The sequence below is a fragment of the Pantherophis guttatus genome, chromosome 1, assembly GCF_059756535.1.
Source record: "Pantherophis guttatus breed Tessera chromosome 1, ASM5975653v1, whole genome shotgun sequence".
NCBI lineage: Eukaryota > Metazoa > Chordata > Lepidosauria > Squamata > Colubridae > Pantherophis > Pantherophis guttatus.
Genome location: NC_142063.1, coordinates 131,970,243 through 131,986,268, shown reverse-complemented (window position 1 = coordinate 131,986,268; position 16,026 = coordinate 131,970,243). Strand labels below are relative to the sequence as shown.

At 40.5% G+C, this 16,026-nt stretch overlaps 1 protein-coding gene and 1 long non-coding RNA gene across 2 annotated transcripts in view; both read left to right on the top strand.

The window, feature by feature from the left end:
- The first annotated feature begins 450 nt into the window (after window positions 1-450).
- Window positions 451-1,642, top strand: LOC132710633 (uncharacterized). Its single transcript, XR_009621313.2, has 3 exons — window positions 451-494; window positions 885-1,000; window positions 1,465-1,642. It is a non-coding gene; the product is annotated as an uncharacterized LOC132710633 (long non-coding RNA).
- Window positions 1,643-10,621: 8,979 nt separating this feature from the next.
- Window positions 10,622-16,026, top strand: part of ACTR3 (actin related protein 3) — a 37,217-nt gene continuing 31,812 nt past the window's right edge. Inside the window, exon 1 of the mRNA XM_034423770.3 lies at window positions 10,622-10,987. Within this exon, the coding sequence (XP_034279661.1) occupies window positions 10,944-10,987 (44 nt within the window). The 5' untranslated portion in view covers window positions 10,622-10,943. The remainder of the gene's footprint in view (window positions 10,988-16,026) is intronic.

Below are 16,026 nucleotides of genomic sequence, written 5' to 3'. Positions count from 1 at the left end.
CCCTCATATTCCAGAGCAAAGTACATGGAAGTTTTGAGGATATAAAAGGATGAAAGCATTATGTAGAAGCCAAAAATATCAATAACAGGTGCCGCCAATGGTACATGCCAGGGGTCTGCAACCTTAAACACTCAAAGAGCCATTTGGACCTGTTTCCCACAGAAAACACAACACTGGGAGCCATGAAACCCTTCCTGTGCCTGACTATTTCTTGAGCAGCCACAAAACTAGCATATGTAGTTGAATTAAACGTTCTGTTTTCTTCTGAAACTTTTCTTTTCTTGGATTTTTGCGTGCCGATGGGTGTTGCACATTGGTGGTTATGATGCATATTTTGAGTGACAGGAAGCTGCAGCAGAGGGGTAAAAGAGCCACATGCGGCTCCAGAGCCACAGGTTGCTGACCCCTGGTATATGTGATGTCATAATCAACTGTGCTCTGATATTTGATAGTTCTGGAATTACAAAGCATATAACATGATGCTAGATGCCAAGGTAACTTTGTGTAAAACAACCATGCACATTGTCATAATTATCCTTGTGTTGTGGGTCAGGGACTGAACAGACACCAGCTGTGGATTTGCTTGAAATATTTAGGACAGGAATAATTTGTATAAATTGCCCACTGCAGTTGTGAAAGCAGAAAAAATGGAAAATTTATAGCATGATGCAAGGGAAGACACAGGAAATTTTTAAAGAAAGAGATAATAGATATGTAAACTATCCCGTGATGTTATTCTGTCTTCAAATTGTAGGAATCCTGTAATAAGAAAATAAGTTTTAAATAACATTTTTAAAAAAACCTGATACTGAGAATCCAAGCTATGATGACCAGAATTTTGTAATGAAAATTAATCATTTTTCTAAGTTTTTGCTTATTTGCAGTTCCCAAATTGCATTGATACAAGAGACTTTGCTATCAGGTGGCCACTCAGAATCTATAACTTCCATTGAATCTTCAATAATACATTACATTGCAAGATCTGGTTTACTAACTACAGGTAATCCTCGATTTACAAGCACAATTGACCCCAAAATCTCTGTTGCTAAGCAAGACAGTTGTTAAATAAGTTTTGTCCCATTTTATGATCTTTCTTGCGAGTTTTTAAGTGAATCACTGCAGTCATTAAGTTAGCAACACAGTTGTTAAGCGAATCTGGCTTCTCCACTGACTTCACTTGTCAGAAGGTTGCAAAAGGTGATCACAGGACACTGCATCTGCCATAAATATGAGTCAGTTGCCAAATATCCAAATTTTGATCATGTGATCATAGGGATGTTGCAACAGTTGTAAGTGTGAAAAATGGTCATAAATTATTTTTTTTCAGTTCTGTTGTAACTACGAACAGTCATTAAATGAAAGGTTGTAAGGGCTACCTATATCTGACATGCAACAATCAAGCTCCTATGCCATTACTTTAAAGGAGAAATGGACACATTGTGATATGCTAATAATCTCTTGCAGATTTGGAGTAAAGTATTCAAGAATTTCCAGCTTCCAGTTGTTAAGCAAGAGCAATAAAGTATAACTCTAATCCTGTTCTAAATTATGCAGCTGGAATGTTGAATGTGTGGGGTAACAGGATTATTTTCATCTCTGTGCACTCTACTTATTTTGGTACTCAGTAAATTCCTGGCTTCTGGATGATTTCCTTCTGGCTCTGGTTGATGGACCTTGGGATGCTAGTAAAAACAAAATAGATTGTGCAAGTCTGAAATCTGCCTAAACTGGTGTAAAATAACACCAGAAAATGCTTCTTTTTTTCTTCACTAAAAATGTCTCCAAATCTCATATTCCATCATGGACAGAAGGCTTTTGCATAGCAATAGCACTTAGACTTATATATCATTTCACAGTGCTTTATAGCAGTACTTTAAAGCAATTTACAGAATCAGCATATTGAGGCTAACAATCTGGGTCCTCATTTTACTGACTTCGGAAGGATGGAAGGCTGAGTCAACCTTGAGCCAGTCAAGATCAAACTATGGGTAGTCGGCAAAATTAGCCTGCAATTCTGCATTGTAACCACTGCGCCACCATGGCTCAGTTTTTCTGTGTGTGCTTTTTTTGTTTTTCCTGTGGAAAAGATTCCATCATTGAGACGAAAGATTTGTTTAACTATCAACGAGCAAAATTCTTTGTGCATTTACTTGGAGATGCCTTTGGGGTTTAGTATGGTTTATTCCCTTATGAACGTGTTTGCTATGCTCTCCTTTTGTACAGGATATTTGCTGTGGCTTTCTGAGCAAATAAACTATTGCGCCAAAAATGCGCCAAAAATGTGAGCTAGCTATCAGAGCTACAGGAAAATAGTGGGTTGATTACAAGGCTAAGTGGCACAGCATGTAATGTAACTCTGTAATCAGTTTTGAGGACATTTATAAAAGTTGCTCAGTTATACCGCATGCAGACATGGCTCAAGAGCTGCAATTACTTCATAGTCTGCTTTCTTTGAAACATTTGACTCATTTTACTTTTCTTCTGGCTTTGTTGATTATTAGAATCTCACAAACGTTAGGTAAACACACAGCACACCTTTGTGTAAATTGTTGAGTAGGATACAAGAATTGGTCAGGATACAAAGAACTGGTTCACCAAAGGCCTTGCACACTTTGGACTTCCTGTTCTAGGACAGAGGATCCAAGTTGCCAAATATTAGCTGTCTTTTGAATTGAAAAAAGAAATGGGATTTAGATTTAACCTCCTTCCACTCCACCTTCAGCTGCCAAATCCTTGATAAAGAGGTTCAAGCTAACAGATAGGCTGCAATGGCGGCTTAAATTCTCTAGTTATTACAATATCTCATCTTTTTTTCCTCAGAACTCCTTGAAGGAAGAGATTATGAAGATGGTTGCTGACAATTCTGTTATAGAAATGAAAGAGAAATTGTCAACATCAACTTCCTTTAGAATCCAAGTGTTTAAAATTGGAAAGCCATTTGATTATTTATTTTAAGACAATAGCTTAAACTATTGTATTGTTTACATTATTTTGGGCTGGGGGAAGGTTTGAAGATTGGGCTGGGTTAAACAGAAGGGTGAGCAGCAATGGTTCTGTTCAGAAAAGCGCAGTAATAGAAGACAATAAGGAGAAGCCGAGAACTAGGACCTACTGGCATTGCTGCTCAAATCATGATCAACAGTACATCCAAATGCAAAGAAGGGAGTACATGAGCTAAGTTACCTCATGATGCATTTGCTAATAAGCCATTCAGGTAGCTGTGGTTGGTACAAATGTACCGTGTTTCCCTGAAAATAAGACCCTGTCTTATTTTTTTAACCCTGAAATAAGCGCTTGGCCTTATTGCCATGCAGTCAAAAGCCCGATTGGGCTTATTATCAGGGGTTGTCTTATTTTCAGGGAAACAGGGTATATGCACAAGGGGATATCAGTATGGGGAAGGTATCTATCCTCAGTTCCCAAACGGGTGGCTGAAAGACACACGAAGAGGTAAGGCAGAATTTAGCCTAAAAAGTTCTGTTATTTTCATGCTTTTAATCTGCAAAGGAAAGGCACAACCTACTAAGGTGAACAGCAGGGAATAAACAGGCAAATATACTTTAGTATATTTGTATACTTTAATATAGTATATATTTTTTGATATGTGCTTAGATTCAAGAGCTGTTCCACCCATTCCTGTAACAATACCTTGAGATAGGTTGGGTTGAAAAAAAACCTATCAGCCTTGTGAGATAACACACCCAAGGTACACACCCAAGGTACTATATTTTTATTGTAAGGTTGTACTAACAGAATCATACAGTTTGAAAGTGCATTTCTCCCATTACCTTTACAGTCCAAACAATTATAGAAAAATCCTTATGATATGTTTGCCACTGCCTCATTCCTTTTGTGGGCTCAGTTGCTTCTTATCTGACATTGCCTAGCCCAAGGCTCTTCCTCCTCTCTGCTAAGATCATTCACACATTCCATTACAATGACTGGTCCCATATTATCAAGGGAGCTCCCATGGCTGCAGGTGGGTTTTCCTTTTCATCCAACACTTTAACCTCTGCATCACTTTGGCTCTCTACCGAAGGTATAAATTCTGCAATGATGTAAGTCCACCCAGTGCATATACTTTCTTACCTACACTAACCTACACTCAAAGAGGCCATCTATGTCAAAATTCAACAGGGGGGGAGGAATATGACATCATCTATCTCCAGTCTACATACAACACAGTCCTTTCAACAGTTCCAAGAAGGCTCCATACCCATTTGCACCACTCAGGTGATTCTGATGACACAGATAAATCTCCAGGTGGCCTTAACGACTCGCTAAAAGAATGCAAATGACCAGCTATCTGCAAGGAGTATAAATCCTTCCATTCCCCACCATCCAGTCAAAGCTGAAGAAGCTTCTTGGATGAGAAGCAAAAAGTCTTCAAAGAAAAACCAAAAAGTCCAATTGCCTCTTGAAAAAGCACCTTTGGGACAACCATGACCTGGATGACTGAGGATCTCCATAGACATTTACCTATACTAACAGAATAACAGAATTGGAAGGGAACTTGAAGTATTCTGATCCAACCTCCTGCTCAGGCAGGAAGACCTATAACATTTCAGACAAATAGTCGTTCAATTTCTTCTTAAAAACTTCAATTGTTGGTACATTCATAACTTCTGCAGGCAAGTTGTTCTACTGATTAATTGTTCTAACTGTCAGGAAAATTCTTCTTAGTTCTAGGTTGCTTCTCTTCTTGATTAGTTTCCATCCATTGCTTCTTGTTCTACACTCAGGTGCTTTGAAGAATAGCTTGACTCCCTCTTCTTTGTGGCAACCCCTTAGATATTGGAACACTGCTATCTTCTCACTCCTAGTTTTTCTTTTCATTAAACTAGACATATCCAATTTCAGCAACCGTTCTTTGTTTTAACCTCCAATCCCCTAATGCAGAGTTCCCCAAAGTTTCCAGCTTTGTAAACTGGGAGGGGTCCGGAGAGGGGATGGTTCCACACAAGTGCTTGCACGCAGCTCCATTTGTGCAAGGGACATGCATTTGTGTGTTTGCTGCACATGCAAATGGAGCATGCACGCACATGCTCGTCTGCTGCTTGCACAAGTGAGGATGCGCGTGTGCTTGCCAGCCATTTCCATGGCCCAGTTGCAAACCCATCACAGCCCACAGGTTGGGGACTTCTGCCCTAATCATCTTTGTTGCTCTACTCTGCATTCTTTCTAGAATTTCAACATCTTTTTTACATTGTGGTGACCAAAACTAAAATGCAGTATTCCAAGTGTGGTCTTATCAAGGCATTATAAAGTGGTACTAACACTTCACATGATCTTGATTCTAGAAGACACTAGAAGTGCCTTCTGCTCCTGAGAATCCTTCTCCAGCTAATTTGTTTCCTAATTGAACACTTTCAGCTTGCTGAGATCACAGTCTTCAGAATTCCTAAATCCCTTGGCAAAGTCTTAGCAAGGGCTCATGTTGGGTGGGAATTGTAGTCTTAACCCTGTAACAGCCTATTAGATTTGGGAAAGTTCTGTTAGTGGATGGGAGAAAAAAACTGTTGATACCTGCTGCCAAGTTTTCCAACCTTCTCAGGGAGCTGGATCCCCTTCAGCTGAAGCAGAGCCAACAGTAGCAAAACAGGAAGAGTGGTAGCTTTCTGAAAACAAAATCTAGTCAGGCAAAATCCAGAGGGAAAGGAAGGGAAGGAAAAGAAAGACAAGGCTGCTGCTTCGATCAACTGACAAAGCTTCAATGCAGAAGACAAATGGATAGTTAGATAGATAGATGAGAAATTACAATGTTGAACAATGAGGAAAATACAAGATTTAGCAGGATTAAATGCCGGAGAAAATAAATAGATATTCAAGTGATAGGCAAAAGTTTACAAGGCTTGAGAATAGCCAAAATACATCGGGGAAAATGCCAAAATTGCAGCATCTGTGTCAGATTGTTATTCAGTGAATCACTAGTAGAATATACAGAGTCAAGGACTGCCAAATTCTAAGCCGATGATGGCAAATCTATGACACACATGTCAAAGGTAATATGCTAAGACATTTGGTTGACATGACAGTGTTCACCAACACTCAACAACTATTCTTGAAAGCCTGCCCCAATCTTGCTCAATTTGCAGAGGTTGAGCAAAAATGGAGTGTGCTCTCACATGGCCTCTGGACTCTCTGGAAGTTGCATGAGAGGGACATGTTTTCACCTGGCCTCTGGAGCCTAACGGGACACATTTTTGTGTGGTTTTCAGAGGCTGCAGAGGCCATGGAAGAGCAATCTCTAAAGCTGCTTCAAGAACCAAGACTCCGTGCAACCCAGAGCAGCCTCAGAGAAGCCATTGGAGCCTGTTAACAGAAAAAGAACACCACTTGAAAATAAGCAGCGTGTAGCAGATCCTGGGGGGTGCCAGGCTGTGGCAAAAATCACATTGGTTTCAAGGTTCGCTACCTTGGGTCATGGCTTGAGGCGGCCTGTTTCAGTGGCAATGATGGCATTATGACTGAAATCAAGGCACAGGCCTCTTCTACAGGCCTTGTCACTGTCAAGAGCTAGTGTTCAGAATGGTTTAAAGGGAGGAGAGTTAGAGAATTGTTTAGTTGTGAGTGGGGGGGGCATATATCCTCATTTAATGCCTGGAAAGAAAGATGCTATTAGCCTACACTTTGATTATAGAGTATAGGTCTCCCTGACCTGGCCTGGTTGAGCTTTGGACTCTGCTAAAGAGCAGCATAATCTCATATATGTGTGACGGTTTCCCCTTTGCAGGCAGTCATATTCAGAATGCAACTATCAGAGAAAACTAGAGAACTGTATGATTGAGGGCAGGGCCAGAATGTCCACCTCACTGCCTACAATATATTTGTACTGTATTCAATAGTTTAAAGATAAATGTAGGAGCGGTAGATAAGAGAGTCTTGTGAATATATTTAAATTGGTTTTGAAAATCAGCACGTATTAAACAAAACATAGACATTTCTAGGATATTATATTCCTCTTTGGTATAACTGATATGAGAACCAGTTTTGTGTAGTGCTTAAGGCAACAGGCTAGAACAACTCCCGGGCTGTGGCCCACTACCAGGCCATGGCCTACTCAGAATTGGGCAGTGCAAGTGGCTGGCTGGAACGTGTGCATGCAGCTCAATTGCATAAGCAGTGGGTTGGCAGGCACTTGTGCATGTGTGTGCCAGCCCACCATTCATGCAAGGACTGCATGTGTGCAGCCCAGTTCCCCTTCCCCCCCAACAGCTGGGGCACTAAGCCACGAATGTTGGGAACTGCTGGGCTAGAAACTGGGAGACTTGAGTTCTAGTCCCACTTTAGGCAGAAGCTGTACAACTCTAGGTATCTTAAGGCCAGTCAGTTTCTCTCAGTCCTAGGTAGGCCATGGAAAAACCCTTCTGAAAAACTTTGCTAACAAAATTGCAGAGACTTATTTAGGCAAATGTCAGGAGTCAAAATTCATTCTAAGGCACCAAAAACCAAAATAAAAATCCTATATGAAGTAAAAGGTATCAGACAGCATCATGAGGAAATAATCAAATGGAAGAATGGTATAATTGCATTGGAAATCTGTAATGCATTGGAAATCTGTAATGATTAATGCATAGCACTGCTTGGGAAGAAAAATTTGTAAGAAGTTATAGATAGTCCAGAAGTTCACAGTTTTAATAAGAATAGATCTGAATCCATTTGAATTTGAATTCTGCTTGCTCCATCTGGTTTTGGATGCATAAAATACAAGTAGTTGAAAGAAAGATGGCTGGAGCTTTTTTCTACTCCTTGTCCCATCTTGTAATGTCATTTGCCAGAAACTCCTAAGGCTTTTGACATATAATATTAAAATATATTCTTAAATGCCATGGGGTAGAGAAGGAAGAAGGGCTACAGTATAAAAGAATAATAATTAAATTCAGGGATTTTCTTGCGTAAGTGGAGATGCCACTCCATTTGCACTTTGGTTCTAGCAATACACACACACACACAAAATTAATATTTATATTAGAAGCCACATGATAATTACCCATCAAAGGCCTATGATTTGAGATGGAGGAAGACCTATAATTTTAAATAGATTATTTGTTGTCAGTTGAAACAACTGATTCAATATTAGAAGAACATTGCTTCCCAACATTGACCTCAACAGCACTTACACTAATGCAGTTTATGGAAACTGTCCAATAGATATGCTTCATTGGCCCACTGTTTTCCAACATTTAGAGGTCAAAGGTGAAGAAAAAAATATATCTTGTGGCTTGTGAAGAGGTATACAAGCACAGAAAAGCCATTTCAACCGCTGATTGGTCGTTTTTATTTGCAATATATTAGACGTATCAAAAAGTTTTCTAAAATGAAAAGAAACCTTCATATGCTTTACTAGGAAGCATGCATATTAATCTATGTATGTCTAAAGACTGACTTTAGGCACTAGCCCATGTTTACCCACATTATCATTTGTAAAGGCCAGCACTTCTGCTGTAGTACAAGATTTTAAAAAAAATTACCATGCCATTTAATTCACACATTTCTCCTCCTTAGAAACAAGCCTAAATCCCACAGTGGAATGATCTCAAGCCCAAAAGAAGATGCAAAAATCTGTAACCAGTTGTGGGATTCCAGTAATTTAACAACTGGTTCTCTACCCCAATAATTTCTTCCAACAACCAGTTTGCCAAACTGCTCAAAAAGTTAACAACCAGTTCTCCTGAAGTGGTGTGAACTGGCTGAATCCCACCACTGCCTGTAACCAAGTGTGAGAGTGATTGTAACTGCTCAATTGAACCAAAAGTGAATTGTGAGGAAGTAATTGTGAGGAGGTGTTCATGTCAGATAGCACTGGCTCACACAGCAATGATAAACATGAGGCAAATATGGAAAGGAAGGCCATCAGACTGGAAACCAAATGTAGATTAGTCCTGTCTATGGTGTTGCCCGTAGCTACCTATGGCTGTGAAAATTGGACCTTAAAAAAGCAAAATGGGAAGAAAATCGACTTGTTTGAGCTGTGGTGCTGGAGAAGGCTTCTGCGTATTCTTTGGATAGAAAAGGTGACCAACAAGCAAATACCGGAGCGCGTAACACTAGACATGTCACTTAGAAGGAAAAATCATGAAACTGCATCTGACTTACTGTGGCCATGACATGTAGGGAAAAATTGGCAGTAAAAGGAAACCAGGCTGCCTAAGAATATGGTGGCTGACACCATCAAAGTTGACACCACCAGAGCACAAAAAACCTCAAAAGAAGTAGTGCAAGATCGGAAGATGTGAAGAGACCTGGCCCATAGAATCACCAAAAGTTGGAAACAACTGAATGGATAACATCATGTTCAAGCAAGCAAGAAGGTGTCTGTGCCATAAAGGTGATGTTAGTATCATATGCTGAATCACAAATTAGATAACCACATTTTGACTTAATGTGTTATGAGCAACTAACTAGGGTGGTTAGTTTGTGGTTCTGATGGAATCTGGACCAGAAAAATTGAGGTATTGAGTAAACCCTAGAAATGCATTTATGGAAACACAAGTCAGTTTTGTGGTCCTTGGTCCTTGTCTTGGATGATCTGTTCTACCTCTTAATTTCAAATACATACTCAAGATTCATTTATAATCAAGTTTATAAAATGAATGCTCCCTGGCTTTGAAATATATCTTAGAGGAATTGCATTTAGTTTTTCTGCCTCTAGAAGAGCAATCAAGACACATTTCTTTTTGTCATGCTTTTAATGCTGAATCAACTATTCTGATATTTATTTTTTTATATTTACTTTATCGTTTTTTATATTTTTTATTCCATCTTCTTTACAATTGGCAAGTTTCAGTACAGGATTCAGACTAGTATAAATAGTCTGTATAGTATAAATAAAGACTAGTATAAATAGATAATAAATAGCTTGTTTAGGAAAAAATCAAGGCTGCAAGAATTGTTCAATGTGCTAACCCAAATGCAACTGATAGGTAATATAAAAATGTACCTGTAAGTCTTTGTATGTTAAATTATATGACAACAGCTAAATAGCTATTGTACTCAAAAAAACCCACTCAAGAGCCAGATCTAGTTAATCCTTGGATGGAAGGCCACAAGGAAATCTCATGTTTAACTTGGAATGTAAGAAACCCCCCCCCAGATTTAATAATTTTCTAAGAAGAAACTTTATGAGACACCCCATTAATTTTATATATACTTGGTTGAATATGATCGTGGTGCCTCCGCCTTTTCCATCCTTTCACTTGTATCCTGGGCCCTTCAGGGTGAGATGGTTTTAGAGATACTGATAGAAATGCCGGGGCAAGTCGAAAAAGCATCCGACAAAGGACTTCCTTTCGCTCTGAAAGAGGCGTGCAAATTCTGCCTAGTATGCAAGCATTAAGGCTACTGCAGCTCTGCAAAACCACTGCCTTTTAAAAGCCGGGATTCTGATAGCAGCCAGTTAGGAAGGTGGTCAAAGAAAGACGATTCCATCACGTGATTTAAAAAAAAAATGCCGTAAAAATTAAACCACGGCTTCCTAAGATACCGTTTCTGTCACTGAATAAAACGAGGAGGGCGACTCAAGCCAGCGAGCAACCCCGATCCTCCAGCCCCAACAAAGTGAAAGGAGGAGGAGCGCGAGAGCAGCGCCCGCCCGCGTCTCTTTTCCGCCCCCGAACAGTGCGCTTCTCCTAAAGGCCTCTTTTGTTTGACGCGCCCGCCCGCTCGCTCTATCTCTTTCCGCGGCGCCCCTCCCATGCCCGCGTTCAGGGAGGGAGGGAGCGACGGAAGAGGCGGCCATCTTGGGCTCCCTCGCCGGGGCTGTGCGTGTGCGAGCGGCGAGGGGGGGGAGGGAGGGAGGCAGGCAAGCCAAGGCTGGGGTAAAGGGAGTGACTCGCTCCTTTGCGGAAGTGGTGCCTTCACTCCCCCAGAGTGGAAGGAGACGAGAGAGAGGCCCGCGGGGTCGTCGGCACCTTTCCTCAGCGGCGTCTCAAAACCCGTGGAGGATGGCAGGGCGGCTCCCGGCCTGCGTGGTGGACTGTGGCACCGGGTGAGCCCAGAGAGAGAGAGAGAGAGAGAGAGAGAGAGAAAGAGAGAGAGATGAATGGGCGACTGGGCGCGCGGCAGCGGCGGAGGCTGACAGTTGGCTTCCAGCGCCGGAGAGGGCGGGGAAGGGAAGCGGCCGGGCTGCCTCTGCCTTTCATTGGGGCGCGTGGAGCGAGACGGGGCTTCTCTTGCCGTCTCTTCTCTCCCCCCCCCCCTCGCTGGGCATGGCAGGGCTCTCTGCCCCCTCACTTTATCGATGCCATTTGAGGGTGGCAGGTGGGGGGGGGGAAGGAGGAGGAGGAGGAGGAAGGGTATTCCCGACTGCCGGGCCGACTGGCTTCTTCCCGGCAGCTCTTTTTCTGCCTTTCGGCGTCGGCCGTCAAAGGCGAGGTTTTTTTTTTTTTTTTTGTGGGCAGAAGGGGCGAGTCCACGCCCTAAACTGCCCGGGTTCAAACCGGTCCCCTCTTCCACCCCGTTTTCCAATCCTGCGGGAGGCTTCGGCCTTTGCCAGAAGGAAGGCTTGCATTGTCTCCTCCTGATAAAAGTTAACCGGAGGTGGCCAGCGATCTTAATTCATTGTGTGGCTTTGCGAGGATGACAGAGCACCTTCCGCCGCTGGGAAGGAGACCCTTTTGGCCCGCTGAGTCTAGCATTTCCTTTCTCTCTCTCCCCCCCCCCTTCTTGGAGGGAGGAGGGTTGCAAGAGATTGGATTTGGATTTTTGCTGTTGCATCGGTCCAAGGCGTTTTTTCCCTGCATTGCTGTTAGGATGCAATTTTGGAGAAGAACGTCTGCAGCCTTAATTTCGTTTAGGAAATAGCCATTTGGGGGGGGGGGGGGAGGTTTGAAGAAAAAAAAAAAATCAGCGCCAGCCTTTCTCGGGTCAAACTGGCCTGTGTATAATTTTCAACTAAGTTCAGTATACAGGGACGAGGGGAGCCTTCAGATTGGTGGCTTCCTTTTGCAGTGCCATGATTTGTCCATATGTGCCATTTATTCAGCATTACTTCTCTCTGTGTGGGTGGAAAAAAAAAAGTCTGCCCTCTGTTAATGAGCAAGCGCAGAGGAACTTCCTTAGTTTTGTCAAAGGCGCTTCCTCCTTTCAGGCTTTTATACCTTATAAGGCAGTTTTCAGTGACAAACCTGAAACAAATCCTTTTGAGAAACTACTTTTCTTATTTTGTAATTACTAATTAACGTGGAGAAAAGGCGCTCAATGTTGCTATTTTCTAACATGTCCCTCATAGAAAAGAACTTCAATGACATTTCTCTCAGGGAAGAGCAGGCATGGAGGATGGCATTGGAGATTTATCTAGGAAGCAAAGACTTCCTGGTACATAGGTACTTTATGTCCTTCATTACAGTTTCTTAAGGAACTGAGTTGAGGCGACTTCATTTTGTGCTTTCACTTTGCTTCATGCTAATAAAGATGGGTTTCATAGAAAATTCTGCATGCAAGTTGATCATTGCAGCATTAGCTCAATATAATTGCAAGTAAAACACTTCTAACTAATCATTCATCCATCAGCCATAGTTTTCTGTTTAAAAATGGTTAATTACATTAAAAAATATTTTGAGAAATGTGTCATCAAACAACATTCTTTGGAAATTGTGACCTTACCTTTCCATTTGAAAAACAAACCAAAACCTAAACGTATCTATATAAGGAATATGATTACAATAGTTCACTAAAATGGAGCACAGAATATACAGTTGGATGTAAAACTGCACTAAATTACAACTTGTACTGGTTGCTGTTCTGCTGCCTATAGTAACTTACAAGATATGTGTAGGTACATTGCAATTACAGTACAGTGTTCATTGTAATACACTAAAGAACATGTCCTTTTTTTCATACAAAGCTGTTTTTGCATATTGAGAGGCTAACTATACCAATAGGGATCTCTGGTGACATGTTTCATTTATAAATTTGTGCATAAATCAAAATGATGAGAAATAATCAAAAGAGAAAAAGGGATTTAATTTTAGATTCTGCAAAGGGGGCTATCCAATGAATGCACAGTCATTGGTGTGCAAAGCGCAGCATCTTTTAATTAGTAACTATGATTACACAATTACTAAATTGAAATGTGTCAGTGGCCCTGAAAAATCTGGACTCTGAGATCACAAGCTTTAAAACATTAGATCTGAACATTAGAGAATTAGAACTCCAATACATTTTAAGGATGCATCTTTTTTATAATCTCTTAGTATCACTGTGTAGACAGACCCTATCTTTTTCTTGAGGTGATTATATGTGCACATATAAATTTGTGCACGTTTCCACTGTATTCTGCTAGTCTTATATATTGGTCTCAAAATATGAGGGGAATAGGTTGGAATATTAAAGGGAAAAGGCTAGATAGCCTGTTATGCTAATATGTGCAATATGAAAATGTTTTAAAATTGCTTTAGAAAATTTGTCACATATTTATGCCTTATTAACTTTGGATACAGTTATAAATATTTGAATAATTACTAATTTCCACTGTTGGTTAAAATGTTTCATTATAGTATTGTACACTTTTTGCAAATGTGTTACTACATTTATGATTGCTGTAGTTCACAGTTAAAAGTGCAAAGAATTACAACATACGACAACAATTGAGCCCAAAATTTATGTTGCTGAGTGAGAAATTTGTTAAGTGAGTTTTGCTCCATTTTACAACTTTTCTCACCACATTTGTTAAGTGAATCACTGCAGTTCTTACATTAGTAACATGGTTGTTAAGTGATTCTGGTTTCCCCATTGACTTTGCTTGTCAGAAGGTTGCAAAAAAGGATTACATGACTCCGGGACACTGCAACCATATCAATATGAACCAGTTGTCAAACATTCGAATGTAAATCACATGACCATGGGGATGCTGCAATGGTCATAAGTTTGAAAAATGGTCATAAACCATTTTTTCCAGTGCAACTTTGAACTGCCATTAAATGAACTGTTGTAAGTTGAGGACTACTTGTAGTGGCTTCCAGGGCACTTATATTTTGCAGTATTCACTTTATGTCCAAGAGATGTATTGGAGAACAGCAAAACTAAAATACTTCCTATTGCATCAGGAATACATTGAGGTTCCTGAATTAAGTGCATGAGAAGTCTTAAAATGTGAATATTGAAGTAAAACATTAGAATGTGATTGGCTTGAAATGTTGAAGTATAGCTTAATTCAGACATGAAGTTAAATCAGGTTTACTATATGAGTTTAAGTATGGACTAGATGATATTAATCTCATCTGCTTTAATTTGGAATCCTGCTTTAATTTGGAATCCTGCATTGATCAGGAGATTAATGACATAAAAGTCTGCCTCCAATTCTGGGACTGATGACATAAAAGTGCTTCAACTTCCAAGATTCTGGGATTGCAAAATGATGTTTGAATATTTGTGAATGATTTGAATATGTACCTAAAATGTGCTTACTGAATTACATTTAGAGAAAAGTAATATTCCTGAATTTATCATATTTTATAAATTTATTATGTAATCTTTTTCATTTGGATATCGGGATGTATAAATGAATGTTTATTATGGGTTGTTGTTGATTAATATTTTAAATTATTTTTGAGATGAAACATTCTATGTGATATATTACTAAATGTGATTCAGATTGTAGTTGCCTTAAATGAGAAAACGTTGCATGTGCATTTATCAATATATTTTATAAAAATTGTGCACTTGGGTGCTTATGCACAATTCCCACTAATTTTAGTGCTTTTAAATATGCGTGAGCAAGCCCAGAATTATTATACATGATAAAAATAATAGCTGCAGAAAAAATGGAATTAGTAAAAACATGAATCAAAAGTTTTATAAGTTTGTATCTTTACGCCAAGCTGCACAAGTGATGTTGCATTGTATAGTAAAGACCACACTCCAGAAGTAGAAAGGGCAGGAAGACCCCAATGTGGTAAATGGTGTTCAGAAATAAAATAGTGCATAAAGCTAAATTGTAAATTCATCACTAAGGGCTCACTTTTTTCACTCCCGCTGTAGGCCTCAGAACTCTTTCAAGATGTCACAGAAGTGAGTACACCCCCTCACATTATGTAAATATTTAAGTATATCTTTTCATATGACAACACTGAAGAAATGACACTTAGCTACAATATAAAGTAGTGAGTATACAGCTTGTATAACAGTGTAAATGTGCTGTCCCCTCAAAATAATGCAACACACACCAATTAATATCCAAATTGCTGGCAACAAAAGTGAGTACACCCCTAAGTGATAATGTCCAAACGGCGCCCAAGTAGCCGTTTTCCCTCCCTGGTGTCATGTGATGTGTTAATGTTACAGGATATCAGGTGTGAATGGGGAGTAGGTGTGTTAAATTTGGTGTTATCTCCCTATCTCTCTCTCATACTGGTCACTAGAAGTTCAACATTGCACCTCATGGCAATGAACTCTCTGAGGATTTGAAAAAACGAATTGTTGCTCTACATAAAGATGGCCTAGGCTATAAGAAGATTGCCAAGACCCTGAAACTGAGCAGCAGCGTGGTGGCCAAGACCATACAGCAGTTTAACAGGACAGGTTCTGCTGAGAACAGGCCTCGCCATGGTCGACCAAAGAAGTTGAGTGCCTGTGCTCAGCGTCATATCCAGAGGCTGACTTTGGGAAATAGACGTATGAATGCTGCCAGCATTGCTGCAGAGGTTGAATGGGTGGAGGGTCAGCTATCCGTGCTCAGACCATACACTGCATACTGCATCAAATTGGTCTGCAGGGTTGTAGTCACAGAAGGAAGCCTCTTCTAAAGATGATGCACAAGGAAGCCCGCAAACAGTTTGCTGCAGACAAGCAGACTTAGGACATGGATTCCGAGAACCATGTCTTGTGGTCCGATGAGACCAAGATAAACATATTTGGTTCAGATGGTGTCAAGCATGTGTGGTGGAAACCAGGTGAGTACAAAGACAAGTGTGTCTTGCCTATAGTCAAGCGTGGTGGGAATGTCATGGTCTGGGGCTGCATGAGTGCTGCCGGTACTGGGGAGCTACAGTTCATTGAGGGAACCATGAACGCCAACATGTACTGTGA